The sequence below is a fragment of the Pongo pygmaeus genome, chromosome 2 (genome assembly GCF_028885625.2).
Source record: "Pongo pygmaeus isolate AG05252 chromosome 2, NHGRI_mPonPyg2-v2.0_pri, whole genome shotgun sequence".
Taxonomy (NCBI): domain Eukaryota; kingdom Metazoa; phylum Chordata; class Mammalia; order Primates; family Hominidae; genus Pongo; species Pongo pygmaeus.
The window spans coordinates 125,422,929-125,442,237 of NC_085930.1; the positions used below are offsets into that span (position 1 = coordinate 125,422,929).

At 37.7% G+C, this 19,309-nt stretch overlaps 1 protein-coding gene and 1 pseudogene across 3 annotated transcripts in view; both read right to left on the reverse strand.

Moving 5' to 3' along the window:
• ZCWPW2 (zinc finger CW-type and PWWP domain containing 2) overlaps positions 1 to 19,309 on the reverse strand; it is a 177,843-nt gene that overhangs the window by 77,354 nt on the left and 81,180 nt on the right. For all 3 annotated transcript variants that reach the window (XM_054480127.2, XM_054480129.2, XM_054480128.2), the window contains one exon: positions 13,624 to 13,783. In XM_054480127.2, the coding sequence (XP_054336102.1) occupies positions 13,624 to 13,783 (160 nt within the window). The remainder of the gene's footprint in view (positions 1 to 13,623; positions 13,784 to 19,309) is intronic.
• On the reverse strand, positions 220 to 572 carry LOC129032609 (large ribosomal subunit protein eL34-like; annotated as a pseudogene).

The following is a 19,309-nucleotide window of genomic DNA, read 5'->3' on the forward strand; positions in this document are numbered from 1 at the left end:
TTAGTGTAAGGAAATGTAACTGAATTTCTGTGTTGTATTTGAATCCTGCTGCTTGTTGAATTCACCTATTAGTTCTAATATTTTTTGTGGGATCTTTAAGGTTTTCTACTCAGAAGATCATATCACCTGCAAACAAAGATAATTTTACTTCTTTCTGTCCAATTTGGGTCTTTTTTTTAAGCCTTTTAATTTTCATTACTTAAAAAAAAGCTTCATTTTTTATTTAGTTTTCTGACTCTGTGCTTGTACCTTAAACAATTTCACAACAATTTTCTGCTCCTCAATAAGGAAAGCACACTTGATCCTGTCATGAAAACACTTAGCACACATGGAAACACCATAGGGCCTGCTGACATGTTTTTTTGTTTTGGACAATCTCATAAGAACTTTAGGCCTCACAGCACGAACCCCTCTAAGACTGCCTGGGCACACACCACATGCAGATGTGGTGCTTTCCCAACCTTCTTTGTATAAAGGTAAACAATTATATTGCCAGGGGTTCAGGACAGCCTAGTTTTATTAGTGGTTGTATTGTAGGAAACCCTACGATGGTATGTCAAATGCTGGACCATTCTGAGTGCCTCTAGACAACGTCCCTGGAAGCTAGATATCTTTTATTTCTTTTTTCTTGCCTAATTGCTCTGGCTAGAACTTTCAGAACTATGTTGAATAGAATGGTGAAAGTTGGCATCTGTGCTTTGTTCCTCATCTCAGAAGAAAAGTTTTTAATCCTTCATCTTTGAATATAATGTTTGCCATGAGTTTTCATATATGGCTTTTATTATGTTGAGATAGTAGCCTTCCATTCCTAGTTTGTTGAGTGTTTTTTTTTTAAATCATGAAAAGTTGTTGCATCTTGTCAAATACTTTTTCTACATTAATTAAGCTGATCATTTTTTCCTTCATTCTGGTAATGTGGTGTATTACATTAGTTGATTTTTATATATTGAACTATTCTTACATTCCAAGATAAATCCTATTTGGCCATAGTGTATAATTCTTTTACTATTCTGCTGAATTAGGTTTGTTAATATTTTGTTGACTTTTTCCATCAATGTAAATAAGGAATACTGGCCTATACTTTTCTTTCTTTGCAGTGTTTTTATCTGCCTTTTGTACCGGAGTAATGCTGGCCTTATAGAATGAGTTAGGAAGTGTGCCCTCCTATCCAGTTTTTTTGAAAAGTAGGATTTGAAGGATAAGTATTGTTCTTTAAGTGTTTGGTAGACTTCAAAGTGAAGCCATCATGTCTAGGATTCTTTATTGTTGGGAGATTTGGATTGATAATTCAATCTCATTACTAGTTACAGGTCTACTCAGGTTTTCTATTTCTTCATGCTTTAGTTTTGCTAGATTTTGTGTTTCTAGGAATTTGTCCATTTCATCTAGGTTATCCAATTTGTTGCTGTATAACTGTCCACAGTATGCTCTTATAGTCATTTTTATTTATGTAGAATTGGTAGTAATGTCCCTGCTTTATTTCTGACTTTAGTAATTTGAGTCTTTTCTCTTTAATTCTTAGTCCATCTAGCTAAAGGTTTGACAGTTTTATTGATCTTTTCAAAGAACCAACTTCTGTTTTCACTGATTTTCTCTATTGTTTTTCTATTATATATCTTATCTCTGCTCTTATCTTTAATATTTCCTTCCTTGTAGTAGCTTTGGATTTAGTTTTTCTTTTTCTGGTCCTTTAAGTTTTAAAGTTAAGTTGTTGATTTGAAATATTTATTGTTTTTTTAATAAGTGTTTGTAGGTATAAATTTCTCCCTCAGTACTGCTTTCATTGCATACTATAAGTTTTAGTGCGTTGTGTTTTCACTTTCTCTAAGATGTGTTTCATTCATCTCTAAGTGTTTTCCAGTTTCCCTTATAATTTTTTCTTTGATTCATTGGTTGTCTTGGGGTGTTTAATTCCCACAAATTCTAATTTTACCTCTGTTATTATTTCTACCTTCATTTCATTGTGGTCCAAGATAATACTCTGCATTATATCTATCTTTTAAAAACCTCTTGAGACTTAATTTGTGGTCCATCATGTCATCTATTGTAGAAAATGTCCCATGTGAACTTGAGAAAAATTTGTATACTAGTCCTGTTGGGTAGAGTGTTTTGTACATGTCTGTTAAATCTAGTTGATTTACTGTGTTGTTTGAGCTCTCTATTTCTTTACTTATCTTCTGCCTGGTGGTCTATCCATTACTGAGAATGGGGTATTAAGTCTCCAACTATTATTGTTGAACTGTCCATTTCTCCCTTCAATTCTGGAAGATTTTGCTTCATATGTTTTAATAATCTCTTAACAGATGCATGTTTATAATAGCTATCTCTTCTTGCTATATTGAACATCTTATTAATTAAAATATCCTTCTTTTGTTTCTTGTAATATTTATGTTTATTTTATCCAATATTAGTATAGCAACCCCTGTTCTCTTTTGGTTACTGTTTGCATGGAACATTTTTTCTCATTCTTTCACTTTCAGTCTATTTGTGTCTTTGGATCTAAAGTGAATCTCTTGTTAGAGAGCAGATGGTAAGATCATGTCTTTTTATTCATTCTACTAATCTCTGTCTTTTGACTGGGGAGTTTAACCCATTTAAATAATTACTAATAAGGGAATTATTTCTGTCATTTTGCTATTTGTTTTCAACATGCCTTACAGCTTTTTGTTCCTCATTTCTTGCCTTACTGGCTTCTTTTGTGTTTAATTTTTTATACTGAAACATTTAAATTCCTTTCTCATTTCCTTGTGCATATATTCTATAGCTGTTTTCTTTGTGTTTAACACGAGGATTACATCCTAAAGTTATAACACTTTAATTTGAATTTATACCAGCTTATCTTCCACAACATACACAAATTCTGCTCCCTTAACAGCTTCGTCCCCACCCCTTTCAGTTGTTGTCACTAAATTTCATCTTTATATGTTGTTTGCCCAAAAATATAAACTAATAATTCTTTGCAGTGCATCAGTATCTTAAGTTATGCAGAAAACAAAATGTGGAGTTATAAACCAAAGTTACATATACTAGATTTTAGACTAATAATGTTAGGGCCTCACTCTGTAACCCAAGTGGTGAGTTAATAAACTCAAATATATATATATATATATATATATATATATGGTATATATTATATATATATAAGGTATATATAATATATATATAAGGTATATATAATATATATTATGTATATATAATATATATATAAGGTATACCTAATATATATATATATAAGGTATATATTATGTATATATAATATATATATAAGGTATACCTAATATATATATATATTAGGTATATATTATATATATATTAGGTATATATAATATATATATAAGGTATATATAATATATATATATATAAGGTATATAATAGGATATATACCTATATATCCTATAGGTATGGAGCTCTTTTGTTGGTTTGGAGGTTCCTGGAGTTGGCTGCTGAATATGATAGACCCCAAAATATATATATATATGATAGGTATATAATAGGATATATACCTATATATCCTATAGGTATGGAGCTCTTTTGTTGGTTTGGAGGTTTCTGGAGTGGGCTGCTTAATACGATAGACCCCAAAATGCTAAGGACTCTACTTCTATAGAGCATATCAGTATAGAAAACACTGATACTCCTTGGTGTGAACATTTTAGAGAGTTAGCCAAATAAATGCATTTGACACTCCTGATTCACTGCCCATGTGAGGCAAGAAGTTTGGTGACTCTATATATAATATGTTTGACCATATCTGGAGAACCAAGGAATATAATGAAGCTGGTTGGTTCCTCCTAGGTTCAGTGGATAAAGTGATGAAAGCAAATGATGAACTCAGTGATTCTAACTCCTGTCTTCAGAAGCAGATACTGAGCCTCAAATCTGCTAAGATTGCCCTGAGTGAGAGTCATCTCCTGTAGAGGAAGAGCTGAAATTGTGGAAAGCTCTTATCATGCAAGTGGCTGACCTGCAAAGAAAGGTGCATGCACAGCCTCACCAGGTGTCTACTCTAAAAGTGAAGGCATTGATTGGAAAAGAATGGGACCCTGCAATGTGGAATGGGGACATGTGGGAGGACCCTGATGAAGCTGGGGATACTAGATTTGTAAACTCTGTAGTGGCAACTTCCCCTCCCCGACCCATGCTGCCATCAGCCTTTCTGCCTTTGTCTGAGGAGATAAACCCTGCACTGCCTGAGACAACAGTGATGGCCTCCCCTGACGCAGCTGCCAGGCAAAATAATGTTGATTCTTCTCAGGAGCCACCCTCAACACTCATGTTATCTTCTAGACCTATAACTAGACTAAAGTCCTGGTGGACCCCTAGAGGTGAGGTTGAGAGTGTGACCATGAGGAGGCGTGCTACACTCAGAAAGGGCTGTTTGAGTTCTCTAATTTATATAAACAGAAATCTGGTGAACAAGCATAATAATGAATATTAAGGGTGTGGGATAATGGTGGAAGGAAGACATAATTTGATCAGGCTGAATTTATTGATTTGGGACCACTAAGTAGGGACTCTGCTTTTAATGTTGCAGCTTGGGGAGTTAAAAAAAAAGGTTCTAATGGTTTATTTGCTTGGTCACATGAAACATGGATTAAAAGATGGTTCATTGTGAGTGAGCTGGAAGTGCCTAATCTCCCTTGGTTCAATGTAGAGGAAGGGGTCCAAAGGCTTAGGGAGATTGGGATGGTGGAGTGGATTAGTCACTTAGACCTACTCATCCTAGCTGGGAGGGTCCAGAAGATATACCCTTCACCAATGCCTTGTGAAACAGATTTGTGAGGGCAGCATCTGCAATTTTGAGGAGCCCTGTAATTGCTCTTCTCTGTATGTCAGATCTAACAGTGGGAACCACAGTTACTCAGCTACAAAATTTAAATACAATGAGGATCACTGGATCCTGAGGTGGCAGGGGCCAAGTGATGACACTCAACCATTAAAGGCAAGGTGGGCATAGCTACTATAATGGACAGCAGAAGCAAAGCAGTAATCAGAATAGTCTGACTTGTGTAGAGCTCTGGTATTGGCTAGTTAATCACAATGTTCCTAGAAGTGCAATCGATATGAAGCCTACTGCATTCCTACTTAATTTATACAAGCAGAAAACTTCTAGGTTGAATGGACCAAAGACTAATTTGAATTAGAAAAACAGAGAACCACACCCCCTCAATCAATTTCCAGACTTGAGCCAGTTTACAGACCCAGAACCACTTGAATGAAGGGGAGGCCAGGTCACCTTGAGGAAGGACCCCACTGAATTACTGACAATTTATGCAGTGAACCTTTCTCCCACATGTCCCCAAGGATACCTCTGGGCTTTCACCTGTGTAACTGTGCACTGGAAATGATCAGAAATTTCAGGGACTACTAGACACTGGCTCTGAGCTGACGTTGATTCCAGGGGACCCAAAATGTCATTGTAGTCCTCCAGTTAAAGTAGGGGCATATGGAGGTCAGGTAATTAATGGAGTTTTAGCTCAGGTCTGACTTACAGTGGGTCCAGTGGGTCCCTGGACTCATCCTACGGTCATTTCCCCAGTGCCAGAATGCATAATTGGCATAGACATATTTAGCAGCGGGCAGAACCCCCACATTGGCTACCTGACTGGTAAGGTGAGGGCTATTATTGTGGGAAGGGCCAAATAGAAGCCATTAGAGCTGCCTCTACCGAGAGAAATAGTAAATCAAAAACAATATCGCATCCCTGGAGGGACTGTGGAGATTAGTGCCACCATCAAGGACTTGAAGGACACAGGGGTGGTGATCCCCACCACATCCCTGTTCAACTCTCCTATTTGGCCTGTGCAGAAGACAGATAGATCTTGGAGAATGACAGTGGATTACCATAAGTGTAACCAAGTGGTGATTCCAATTGCAGCTGCTATACCAGATGTGGTTTCATTGCTTGAGCAAATTAACACATCTCCTGATACCTGGTTGCAGCCATTGACTTGGCAAATACCTTTTTCTCCATTCCTGTCCATAAGGCCCACCAAAAGCAATTTGCCTTCAGCTGGCAAGGCCAGCAATATACTTTTACTGTCCCACCTCAGGGGTATATCAACTCTCCAGCTTTGTGTCATAATCTTATTCAGGGAGACCTTGATTGCTTTTCACTTCCATGAGATATCACACTGGTCCATTATATTGATGACACTATGCTGGCTGGATCCAGTGAGCAAGAAGTAGCAAACACACTGGACTTATTGGTGAGACATTTGCATGCCAGAGGATGGGAAATAAATCCAACTAAAATTCAGGGAACTTCTACCTCAGCAAAATTTCTAGGAGTCAGTCCAGTGTTGTGGAACTTGTTGAGATATTCCTTCTAAGGCGAAGGATAAGTTGCTGCATTTGGACTCTCCTACAACCAAGAAAGAGGCACAATGCCTAATGGGTTTATTTGGATTTTGGAGGCAACGTATTCCTCATTTGGGTGTGTTACTCTGGTGCATTTACTCAGTGATCCAAAAGGCTCTCAGTTTTGAGTGTGGTCCAGAACAGGAGAAGGCTATGCAATAGGTCCAGGCTGTTGTGCAAACTGTTCTGTCACTTGGGCCATATGACCCAGCAGAACCAATGTTGCTTGAAGTGTCAGTGGCAAATAAGGATGCTGTCTGGAGCCTTTGGCAGGCCCAAATAGGTAAATCACAGTGGAGGCCTCCAGGATTTTGGAGTAAGGCCCTGCCATCTTCTGCGGATAACTACTCTCCTTTTGAGAGACAGCTCTTGGCCTGTTACTGGGCTTTGGTGCAAACTGAACATTTGCCTATGGATTATCAAGTGCCCAGGTGACCTGAACTGCCTGTCATGAACTGGGTGCTTTCTGACCCATCTAGCCATAAAGTGGGTTGTGCACAGCAGCATTCCATAATCAAATGGAAGTGGTATATGTGATCGGGCTCAAGCAGGTCCTGAAGGCACAAGTAAGTTACATGGAGAAGTGGCTCAAATGCCCACGGTCTCCAGTCCTGCCACCCTGCCTTCTCTCCCCCAGCTTGCACCAATGGCCTACCATGATGAATTCCCTATGATCAGGTGATAGAAGAAGAGATGGTTCTGCATGATATGCAGTCACCACTCGAAAGTGGACAGCTGCAGCACTACAGCCTCTTTCTAGGACATCCCTGAAGGAGAGCTGTGAATGGTAATCTTCCCATTAGGCAAAACTTCAAGCAGTGCACCTGGTTGTGCACTTTGCATGGAAGGAGAAATCGCCAGATGTGTGATTATATACTGATTCAAGGGCTGTAGCCAATGGTTTGGTTGGATGGTCAGGGACTTGGAAGAAGCATGACTGGAAAATTGGTAACAAAGAAATTTGGGGAAGAGGTATGTGGATGGACCTCTCTGAGTGGTCAAAAACTGTGAAGATATTTGTATCCCATGTGAGTGCTCACCAATAGGTGACCCCAGAAAAGAAGGATTTCAAAAATCAAGTGGATAGGATGACCCTGTTCTGTGGACACCACTCAGCCTCTTTCCCCAGTCATCTTTGTCATCACCCAATGGACCCATGAACAAAGTGGCCATGGTGGCAGGGATGGAGGTTATGCATGGGCTCAGCAACATTGACTTCCACTCCCCAAGGGTGACCTGGCTACAGCCACTGCTGAGTGCCCAATTTGCCAGCAGCAGAGACCAACACTGAGTCTTCGATATGGCACCATTCCTTGGGGTGATCAGCTAGCTACCTGGTAGCTGGTTGATTATATTGGACCTCTATCATCATGGAAAAGGCAGAGGTCCTCACTGGAAAAGACACTTACTCTGGATATGGGTTTACCTAACCTGCACACAATGCTTCTGCCAAGACTATCATCCATCGACTCACAGAATGCCTTATCCACCGTCACAGTATTCCACACAGCATTGCCTCTGACCAAGGCACTCACTTTACAGCTAAAGAAGCATGGCAGTGGGCTCAGGCTTATAAAATTCACTGGTCTTACCATGTTCCCCATCATCCTGAAGTAGCTGGATTGATAGAACAGTGGAATAGCCATTTGAAGTCATAATTATAATGCCAACTAGGTGACAATACTTTGCAGAGCTGAGGCAAAGTTCTCCAGAAGGCTGCGTATGTTCTGAATCAGCATCCATTATATGGTACTGTTTCTCCCATAGCCAGGATTCACAGGTCCAGGAATCAAGAGGTGGAAATGGAAGTGGCACCACTCACCATCACTGCTAGTGATCCACTAGTAAAATTTTTGCTTCCTGTTTCTGCAACATTATGTTTTGCTGGCCTAGAGGTCTTAGTTCCAGAGGGAGGAATGTTGCCATCAGGAGACACAACAATGATTCCATTAAACTGGAAGTTAAGATTGCCACCTGGACACTTTGGGCTTCTCCTACCTTTAAGTCAACAGGCTATGAAAGGAGTTACAATGTTGGCTTGGGTGATTGACCTGGGATATCAAGATGAAATCAGTCTACTACTCCACAATGGAGGTAAGGAAGAGTACACATGGAATATAGGAGATCCATGAGAGTTTCTCTTAGTATTACCATGCCCTGTGATTAAGGTCAATGGCAAACTACAACAGCCCAATCCAGGCAGGACTACAAATAGCCCAGACCCCTCAGGAATGAAGGTTTTGGTCACTTCATCAGGAAAAAAACCATGACCTGCTGAGATGCTTGCTGAAGGCAAAGGGAATATAGAATGGGTAGTAGAAGAAGGTAGTCATCAATACGAGCTACAACCACGTGACCAGCTGCAGAAATGGGACTGTAATTGTCATGAGTATTTCCTCTTTCTTTGTTAAAAACATGTTCGTTCATGTATACACTTGTACTAAGAAAATATCTTCATTTTATTTCCTTTTTCCTTTCTCATGTGACAGAAGATTTATTGACTTCATATCAGCATTTAGGTATTGTTAACTTTATGCAAGAGTACTTGGATTGGGAACTGGTGCATTTCCGATTGTACAAAGGATACTTGTATTATGTTAGGCATAATTATGATCTTATTATTGTCTTTATTTGAAGATTACGTATGATCTCAGGAGATGTGTATAGGTTCCAGTTGCCAAGGGGTGGGCTTGTGATGGTTAATACTGAGTGTCAACTTGATTGAATTGAAGGATACAAAGTATTGATCTTGGGTGTGTCTGTGAGGGTGTTGCCCAAGGAGATTAACATTGGAGTCATTGGGCTGGGAAAGGCAGAGCCACCCTTAATTGGGTGGGCACCATTTAATCAGATGCCAGCAAATATAAAGCAGGCAGAAAAATGTGAAAAGGAGAGACTGGCCTAGCCTCCCAGCCTACATCTTTCTCCCATGCTGGATGCTTCCTGCCCTTAAACATCAGACTCCAAGTTCTTCAGTTTTGAGATTTGGACTGGCTCTATTTGCTCCTCAAGCTTGAAGACAGCCTATTGTGGATGTTGTGATCATGTAAGTTAATACTTAATAAACTCCCCTTTATATGTAGGTATATATATATATATACATCCTATGATGTGTGTGTATATATATATATACACACACATATCTATATACACACACACACATATATATAGCCTATGGTGTATATATATACACATATATATCCTATGGTATATATATACACATATATATATCCTATGATGTATATATACACATATATATATCCTGTGGTGTATATATACACATACATATATCCTATGGTGTATATATACACATATATATATCCTATGGTGTATATATACACATATATATATCCTATGGTGTATATATACACACATATATATATCCTATGGTGTATATATATACATATATATCCTATGGTGTATATATATACATATATATATCCTATGGTGTATATATATATATAAAAACTATAGGATATATACTAGGATATATGTATATACTGTTAGTTCTGTCCCTCTAGAGAACCCTGACTAATACACTGAGACTCAATAATTTCCATTGTTCTGTCTTCAAGTTTGCCGATTCTTTCTTCTCTCTGCTCTAATTTGTCTTTGAATCCATATAGTGAACTTTTCATTTCAGTTGTACTTTTCTGTTCCTAAATTTCTTTTGGTTTTCTTATAGGTTTTCTAATTCCTTATTCATATTTGTCTTTTGTTCATACATCATGTTCTTGACTCTCAATATCTTCCTTTAGTTCTTTGAGCATCTTTAAGACAGTGGCTTTAAAGTATTTGTCTAGTAGACCCGCCATCAAGTTTTTGTCAGGGACAGTTTCTGTTGATTTTTTTTCCTTTAAATGAGCCATACTTTCCTGTTTCTTTATAGGCCTTATGAATTTTTGTTGAAAACTGGACTTTTAAGTCTAATAATGTGGTAAGTTTGAAAATCAAATTCATCATCTTCCCCACAATTGGCTGTTTTTGAGATTGTTTTTGTTTATCTTTTTATTGTTGTAGGCTATCTTTGTGCCAAGGATCAGCCTGAACTAAAACTTTAAGTCCGCTCAAGTCTTTTCTGAGCCTGCACCTTTCCCTCTGCCTGTGCAGTCACTTTCTAATTTTCCCTGTATATACAGTTGGTTTAAAATTTCCTATGTTTAATGTCTGGCTTTCACAAGAGGAAAAATGGAAAAATGAAAGTGGTGGTGCAAAAGGGTGCCAGCCCTTTAAATCTCCTGGAAGTCACTTCAGCTGAAGGGGGAGGGGCTTGCAAAAATGAGGGAGATTACAATAACAGTAGCTGCCCCTTTCATTGTCTGTACCTTTGTGATCATAAGCAGCAATCAGTGATTACAGCACAGATCCCTACTATTTGAAAAACAGGGTCATTTTTGACCACCTCAGCTCCTGTAAGTTATGTGCAAGATGCTCCAGAAACATGTGCAACTGTCTGCCACAGGGCTGGGAATGGGGACTGGTAGCTGCTATTGTGTTAAGAGCTGAAGTTGATGGAAATTAACTGCAGCATACAGTCCAAGCCTTTTCCTGGAAGTTTCAAGCCTTCAATAGACTCCAGAGTTCAAAAATAGTTACATTAGACAGATTCTGCCAGTGCCTGATTGTTGTCTAGGTGGAGAGACATATTCATGGTGCTTCCTACTCTACCATCTTCCCAGAATCCCATCTCTGAATACTTTCAAGAATATCAAGGCTGCTTTATAAGAGAGGAGGCTGGATTTCAGCTATGTTTATAGCTACCGATTAAAAACTAAAATATATAAACTAACATCAGTTATAAATCTATAATAAAAATATTTCCTTCAACTATTTTCTGGAGTATATCTCAGTGTATTAATGAATAGTTCCATTTATTAGGGGAAAACACTATCATCTGTATAACTAGAGAATGACTGAGTACTGTTGTGCTCTTAATAAAATTAATTAAGTCAGAGGTCTCATAAACATGGCAACCATGTACCTATTAAATTAACTATTTAAAAGACTAGACAAACGTGATTGAGCCAAAATAAAATGGTTAAAATTTTCATAATAAAACAAAAAAATATTTAATTTAAATGCATATAATGCAGGTCTTTGTAGGCAAATTTATGTCTAGACCACCTTCATATATGCACTGCAAAATATACAGCATCCATATTCAGTGAAAATCCTGAAATATTAATTAGTTGTTAATTAATTTAGAAGAATTAATTTAGAGGAAAATGAAGTTGAAATAGTGTATGAAGTAAGATTTAGCAGTAACCAGTGAAAATTACACATGACTATCATTCTTCATCCGGCTTTAGAAAAAGTGATCAGACAACTTGTACAATTTACATACTTCTCCTCTAGAAAAAAATTTTTAAAACTCTACATTGTCTAAATATATATTACGTTTTGTGTAAGTGGTTTTGTCTTTTTTTCTGAAGTTGGGGGCATGTATTTAATATCTAGATCAATGTGGTGCAGTATAGAGATAGCATTTGAGGATATAGGAGCTCCAAAGTGGAAAGGACCATAAAAGATTAAATCCCTGGGAAGTCTAGGCAATAGAGTGTAAATTGGAGTCAATACAATCTCCATCTTCAAAGGAAAGGAAATCTCAGCTATCCCGAGGTAAGATTCTAAGGTCAGCTTCATGAGCAGTTAAAAGATTCCCCTATCCTTTATAAAGGGGCCAAGATGGAATATTCTATCCTGGCTTCTGTGGTTGCCAGCAGAGGTATCTAGGAGCACATTCAAAACGTCAGAGCACAGAAGATGCCTCATATAAAGATGACTGGATCACAACTAGCATGAAATTGATTTATACAGTGTTATTCCATACTTAAATGTTTTCACAAAAACAGCCTTCCCTCTTACCTGCTTCAAACTGAATAGTATAAAATACCAAACAAAATAGTATAAAATACATAGTTTTTACTATATATTTGCCAAAGATATAGTAAAAACCCATTAAAAAGTACCTCTAATTTTCACAGATTTAACTTTACTGTGGATTAAATTGCATGTTTTAAATATATACATGTACTTATTTGTATTTCTAAATATGTACACATCTCACTATTAACAAAACAAACAAAAAACATCCAGCTGGGCACAGTAGTGTCTGCTTGTAGACTTAACTACTTGGGAGGCTGAGGCAAGAGGATCACCTGAGCCCAGTAATTCAAGGCTGGCCATCACAAAAAAAAAAAAAAAGAAAAAAACAGAAAATATTCAAATTGAGTAAAAGGTATCCACATTTCTGACATCTACTTTTTATCAAGTTTTAATGAAAGCATGATTTGCAGATGAAAAGTTTCAATATTAGAATATAAACACAGATCATTTAATTGATTTATACTTATTAAACCAAATATGTGGAAATAGGTCCAGTTTACCTATTCTCATAAATTTGAGAAACTATTAGGTTGGTGAAAAAGTAATGGCAAAATCGCAGTTACTTTTACACTAACCTAATAGTCTATCTATTAATTGTAATATGAGATTTAAAGTTTAAAAAGAGTCCAAAAGATACTGAAGGAGTTAGTATAAATGAAATAGTCCATTTGAAATTGAAAAACCGGTTGCAATCCATAATTAATTTTTCCTGTGAGCTATGGCTATAACATAGAGTCTCCTCTTCTTAAGAGAATTTAAAAATTACCAAATGATAGTCTTAAAATTGTTTCAAAAGGCAACCACATAAAGTCTTCAGTTGATTTTTATTATATTACCATTAGAAAAATAAAATTTAAGGCCAGGTGCAGTGGCTCACGCCTCTAATCCCAGCACTTTGGGAGGCCGAGGCAGGCTGATCACAAGGTCAGGAGCTCAAGACCATCCTGCCGAGGTGAAACCCCGTCTCTACTAAAAACACAAAAAAATTAGCCGTGTATGGTGGCGGGCACCTGTAGTCCAAGCTACCCGGGAGTCTGAGGCAGGAGAATGGCGTGAACCCGGGAGGCGGAGCTTGCAGTGAGCCGAGATGGCGCCATTGCACTCCAGCCTGGGCGACAGAGCGAGACTCTGTCTCCAAAAAAAAAAAAAAAAAAAAAAGACAGAAAGAAAAATAAAATTTAAAACTCTCGCAACTATTTTATATCCATACTTTCTTTGAGAAAAACACTAAAAATACACATATTTGAATTAAATAAACAGCATACATTATATCAATCTAAAAGCAAATAATTATATATATTTTATGATCAAAGATAAAAATTACCATAACTAAAAATAAGTGCAATAAGAATAAAGTTTTGATGTTACTGTACCTACCTTTAATGTGATACTATAATGTCCAACGAATGTTGCCTTTATCCATGATCTTGAATGGGGATCGCCCAGGAATTCTATGTGATACTCTTCAACATTTCCATCCGGGTCATAAGTTACATATTTCCCTTTAAAACGGTCAGGGCAAAGTATTCCTGGCCAACTTTCAAAAGAAAATATTTGTAATTATTTTGATGCTTTTAAAAAGGCAGACATCAACACATCTATCAATCACATATTAACTTCCTCCTTTGAATTTTAATGACTTTTCACAAAACATATATTCCTACTTGTATCTTTCAAAGGTAGGATATTTGTTTTATACAAGTAATAAATTGTATTTTATAGTTATAGAAAGCTTTGAAATGGTCACAAGTTTAAGATATAGATAAGACATGAGGAAAGAATTATAAAGCAAAAGAATGATCTCCAGGGACAATAAGAGATATTTAGGCACTGATGATAAAAAAGATAAGAGAAAAAAAAAGATTCCTCAAATTCATGTAGAGCTGAATTAACTCTAAACAATCAAATGATTAATTAGCAAAATGTTAACCCACTAAGCATGGCTTCTGATGGAGTGGGAGAGAGCTGGTATTTCCTGAGCCAGGTCTGCCAAAGGAATCCTGGTAGCTCAGGCTTTGATAATGCTGTAGAGTCAAACTACTGTGGGAAAAGCAGAAATAGAGCTCTGCAGTTCCATCCTGTCTCCTTCCTCCATCTGCTGCATTGCCAGGTGACCACATTGTTAAAAAATCTTCAACATTGAAAATAAAATTTATTCTTTATTAAAAACAAACATTTAGAGATATGTTCTTTCATGACATAAACGTCTACAAATTTCTTGATATGTTTCATTTTTCTCTTTGGTCTTCATTTCCCACTTTTACCCATTCTATTCTACTTTTTTTTGTTGTATTTGGTTTTTCTATTTCATAATATGCAGCAGAGGGCTCCTGTCATTAACACCTCTGATAAGCAAAAACAGAAATTAGAGAATAGTCCTGAAAAACCTCTGAAGTGAGAAAACCCACACCTAAGAAGTTATTCATTTTATTTGGTTTGTCATGTTCTGTTTAAAAGGAAGTTTGAAATAAACTAAAAATTTACGAGAACATAATCACTGTAAAAATTCCTGATTGTGAATGTAAATAAAAACAAATTTAGCGCTAAGAAAATTAGAATTTTTAAGTAATATATTTGCTCAATATTTTAAAAATAATTTCTGTAATTTTAAACAGTAAAATGAAAATTGATTCAAGGGTATTATAAGAGAAACTGAGGAGGAATATCACAGATATTTAAAAGTGGTCAAAAAAAAAAAACTGGGGTGGAATTGGAAGAGGCAACTTACTGAGGCAAGTTAATGATGTCAGTGTTCCCAGCACTCCTTTGAGGCTTTGATTATCAATTTGATCCTCCCACCAACCTGATGAAGTGATGAAGTAAGTGTTTTTTTTTTTTTTTTTTTTTTTTAGAGGGAGTCTCGCTCTGTCACCCAGGCTGGAGTCCAATAGTGCGATCTCGGCTCACTGCAGCCTCCGTCTCCTGGGTTCAAGTGATTCTCCAGCCTCCATCTCCCAAGTAACTGGGATTACAGGCGCCTGCCACCATGCCTGGCTAATTAGTAGAGACGGGGTTTCATCATGTTGGTCAGGCTGGTCTCGAACTCCTGACCTCAAGTGATCCGCCCGCCTCGGCCTCCCAAAGTGCTGGGATTACAGGCATGAGCCACCACACCCAGCCTATTTTCTTTATTTAAATGAAAACTGAGTCTTGGAGCTATTCTGTAACTTTCTTAAGAAGACTGTTAATAAAAGGTGAAAACATGGTTTGAAAAAGGACTTTCTAATGCCAAAACCCAAATGTTTTACACTAGACTAGGTCACAGTCATGGATGGCTCAGAAGTGGGATCAGTACCAAAGGGAGGGAAACCACAGGGAGGCTATATTCAACTCAAGAAAGGAAAAAAATAAAAGGACTTAAGAATAATTAGCCCAAAGATGGAATATTCAGCCTCATAAATTACATTTCCTTGCTGGTTAAGAGCCTACACAACCATTTGATAAAGAGTACCAAAGTATGTGTGGTGTATAGTGTAGGGGGTATGTGTGTTTGTGTGTGTGTGTGTGTGTGTGTGTGTGTGTGTAAGAATATGCTTTGCTTATTGAAGTGGGGCAACCATATGACCTCTGAAGGTTTTCTCCAGCTCTATGATAAAAGCAATTTGATGAGGATTATCTTATACCATAGTCAAAAGAGTAAAGTTACTAAAATAACAAAAGGCCTTTCTTATCTGATGTTTGATCAATAAGGATTGCTACTGTATCAAGACCAAGGATAGAATGATGATGGGCTTTCAGTGAAATAAAACTGAAAAAGATACAGATGAGTTTGTCTCAGTAATGTCTATTTTTTTATTCAGATAATACATTGTAACTATAGCTAGATATTTTATTTATCTTACATATATATCAAGTCTACAATTTCTTAAATACTTAGTATTAATGTATCAAAAAATTGACTTTTTATTTTAAAAACTACAACTCTAAAATCAAAATTATCATCTTGTATTTAAATAGCACAATGTAAATTATTACGCTAAAACTATCCATGGCAAAATTGCACTTATATATCAACTAAGTGTTAAAAAATTAACCAATCATTCTATACTCTGACCTACTGTTCAGAGAATAAAGCAGGAAGGGAAGGCAGCAAATAAGGTCAGTAAGCTATGATTAAGGAATGTACAGTAGAAATATGATGGAGTTTTACAGACCAAGATATAAAATATGCATATCTAATATACCAAACCATTCAAAAATCTGTACAGCTGTCAAGTGTTACTTCACTTTGCAGCACTGTAAAGTCCCAGTTAGACAATGATGTTCATAATCCCAAATCCTGTAGCCCTATACCTTTTGTATGCCCCCACATGTTATATATAGTTCAGTGATCTGAGACACAGAATGCTTAGATTTTTCCAACATTTCCTACTGGTACAGCAAAGACCAACACATGCTCAAGTCTCTTGACCATTTTTCTCTGGTTTTGCCATAAACCAGACAAGACGCACTGATATGGTTAGGCTTTGTGTCCCCACCCAAATCTCATCTTGAATTGTAATTCCCATAATCCCCACATGTTGCAGGAGGGACCTGGTGGGAGGTAATTGAGTCATGAGGGTGGTTACCCCAATGCTGCTGTTCTTGTGATAGTGAGTGAGTTCTCATGAGATCTGATGCTTTTATAAGGGGCTTTTCCCTCTTTGCTCAGCACTTCTCCTTGCTGCCACCATGTGAAGAAGGATGTGTTTGCTTCCCCTTCCGCCATGACTGTAAGTTCCTGGAGGCCTCTCCAGCCATGCTGACCTGTGAGTCAATTAAACCTCTTTTCTTTATAAATTACCCAGTCTCAAGTATGTCTTTATTAGCAGTGTGAGAACAAACTAATACAGGCACCAAGCAGGTATCTAGACCTCACAGTAACTGGTTCCTGACTATGTTGTTATAAAGTTCAAACAAACATACTTTACACATTTTTGGTTTTTGTCAAATTAAAAAATTGTAAAGTGACATCATTATGGGCTGAATTTTGTCCTCCCCACACCCTCAAATTTGTATGTTGAAGTCCTAGCTTCAGATGTGGTCATATTTGAACAGAGAGCCTTAAAAAAGTAGTGACATTAAAATGAGTTCATTAGGGTGGGCCCTAATCCAATATGACTGGTCTCCTTATAAGGAGAAGAAGTGAAGACAGACATGCACAGAAGGAAGACCATGTTAGGACACAGCAAGAAAATAGCCATCTGCAAGCCAAGAAGAGGGTCTCAAAAAAAATTAATCCTGCAGACACTTTAATCTCAGGATTTCTAGCCTCCAGAACTGAGAAAATAAATTTCTGTTGTTTAAGCCAACCAGTCTGTGACATTTTGTTATGGAAGCCCTAGCAAACAAATACAATCATATATATGTAAGACATTTGGTACAACTGAGAGGAGAAAAAATGATACAAAGACATATTTGCTTCATTAAGGTAATTATTTGTAAACTAAATTATTTAGATAATTTTAAAATCTAAAGAAAGTATACAAATCATGCTGCAAAGAATCTGAAATCACAAAAATAAAATATCCATAAATTTCTTGAATTTGAGGACTGTAGGTTATTAATCTGTTAAATTATTTATTGATATCAAAGTTATAAAATAAAACTATGCAACTCATAACCAAATAAAAAAAGTTATTACTTGTATTAGTTCATTCTCATGCTGCTATAAAGAACTGCCTGAGACTGGGTAATTTATAAAGGAAAGAAATTTAATTAACTTACAGTTCCACATGCCTGGGGAGGCCTTAGGAAACTTACAATCATGGCAGAAGGGGTAGCAAACATGTCCTTCTTCACATGGCAGCAGGAGAGAGAAGTGAAAGAAGTGCTGAGTGAAGGGAGGAAAGCTCCTTATAAAACCAACAAATCTGATGAGAACTCACTATCATGAGAAGAGCATAGGGGAACTGCCCCATGATCTAATCACCTCCCACAAGGTCCCACTCCCAACCTGTGGAAATTACAATTCAGATTACAATTCAAGATGAGATTTGGGTTGGGACACAGAGCCAAACCATATCATTCTGACACTGGCCCCTCACAAATCTCGTGTCCTCACATTACAAAACACAATCATGCCCTTCTAACAGTCCTCCAAAGTCTTAACTCATTCCAGCATTAACCCAAAATTCCAAGTCCAAAGTCTCATCTGAGACAAGGCAAGTCCCTTCTGTCTATAAGCCTGTAAAATCAAAAGCAAGTTAGTTAATTCTTAGATATAATGTGAGTACAGGCATTGGGTAAATACACCCATTCCAAATAAGAAATTGGCCAAAACAAAGTGGCCTCAGGCCCCATGCAAGTCCAAAATCCAGTGGGGCAGCCAAATCATAAAGCTTTGAAATTATCTCCTTTGACTCCATGTCTCACATCCAGGTCACGCTGATGCAAAAGGTGGGCTCCCACAGCCTTGGGCAGCTCCACCCTGGGGCTGTGCAGGGTACAGTCCCCCTCCCAGTTGCTTTAACAGGCTGGCATTGAGTGTCTATGGCTTTTCCAGTTGCACGGTGCAAGCTGTCAGTGGATCTACCATTCTTGGGTCTGGAAGAAGGTGGCCCTCTTCTCACAGCTCCACTAGGCAGTGCCTCAGTGGGGACTCTGTGTGGGGGCTCCAACCCCACATTTCCCTTCTGCACTCTCCTAGCAGAGGTTCTCCATGAGTCTCCATGAAACTTCTGCCTGGACATCCAGGCATTTTCATACATCCTCTGAAATCTAGGTGGAGGTTCTGAAACTTCAATTCTTTATTTTTATGTACCTGCAGGCCCAACACCATGTGTAAGCTGCCAAGGCTTGGGGCTTGTACACTTTGAAGCAATAGTCTGAGCTGCATTTGACCCCTTTTAGCCATGGCTGGGACACAGGGCACCAAGTCCCACGACTACACAAAGCAGCAAGGCACTGGGCCCGGCCCATGAAACCATTATTTCCTCCTAGGCCTCTGGGTCTGTGAAGGGAAGGGCTACCATGAAGACCTCTGATATGCCCTGGAGACATTTTCCCCATTGTCTTGGTGATTAACATTTGGCTTCTTGTTACTATGCAAATTTCTGCAGCTGGCTTGAATTTCTTCTCAGAA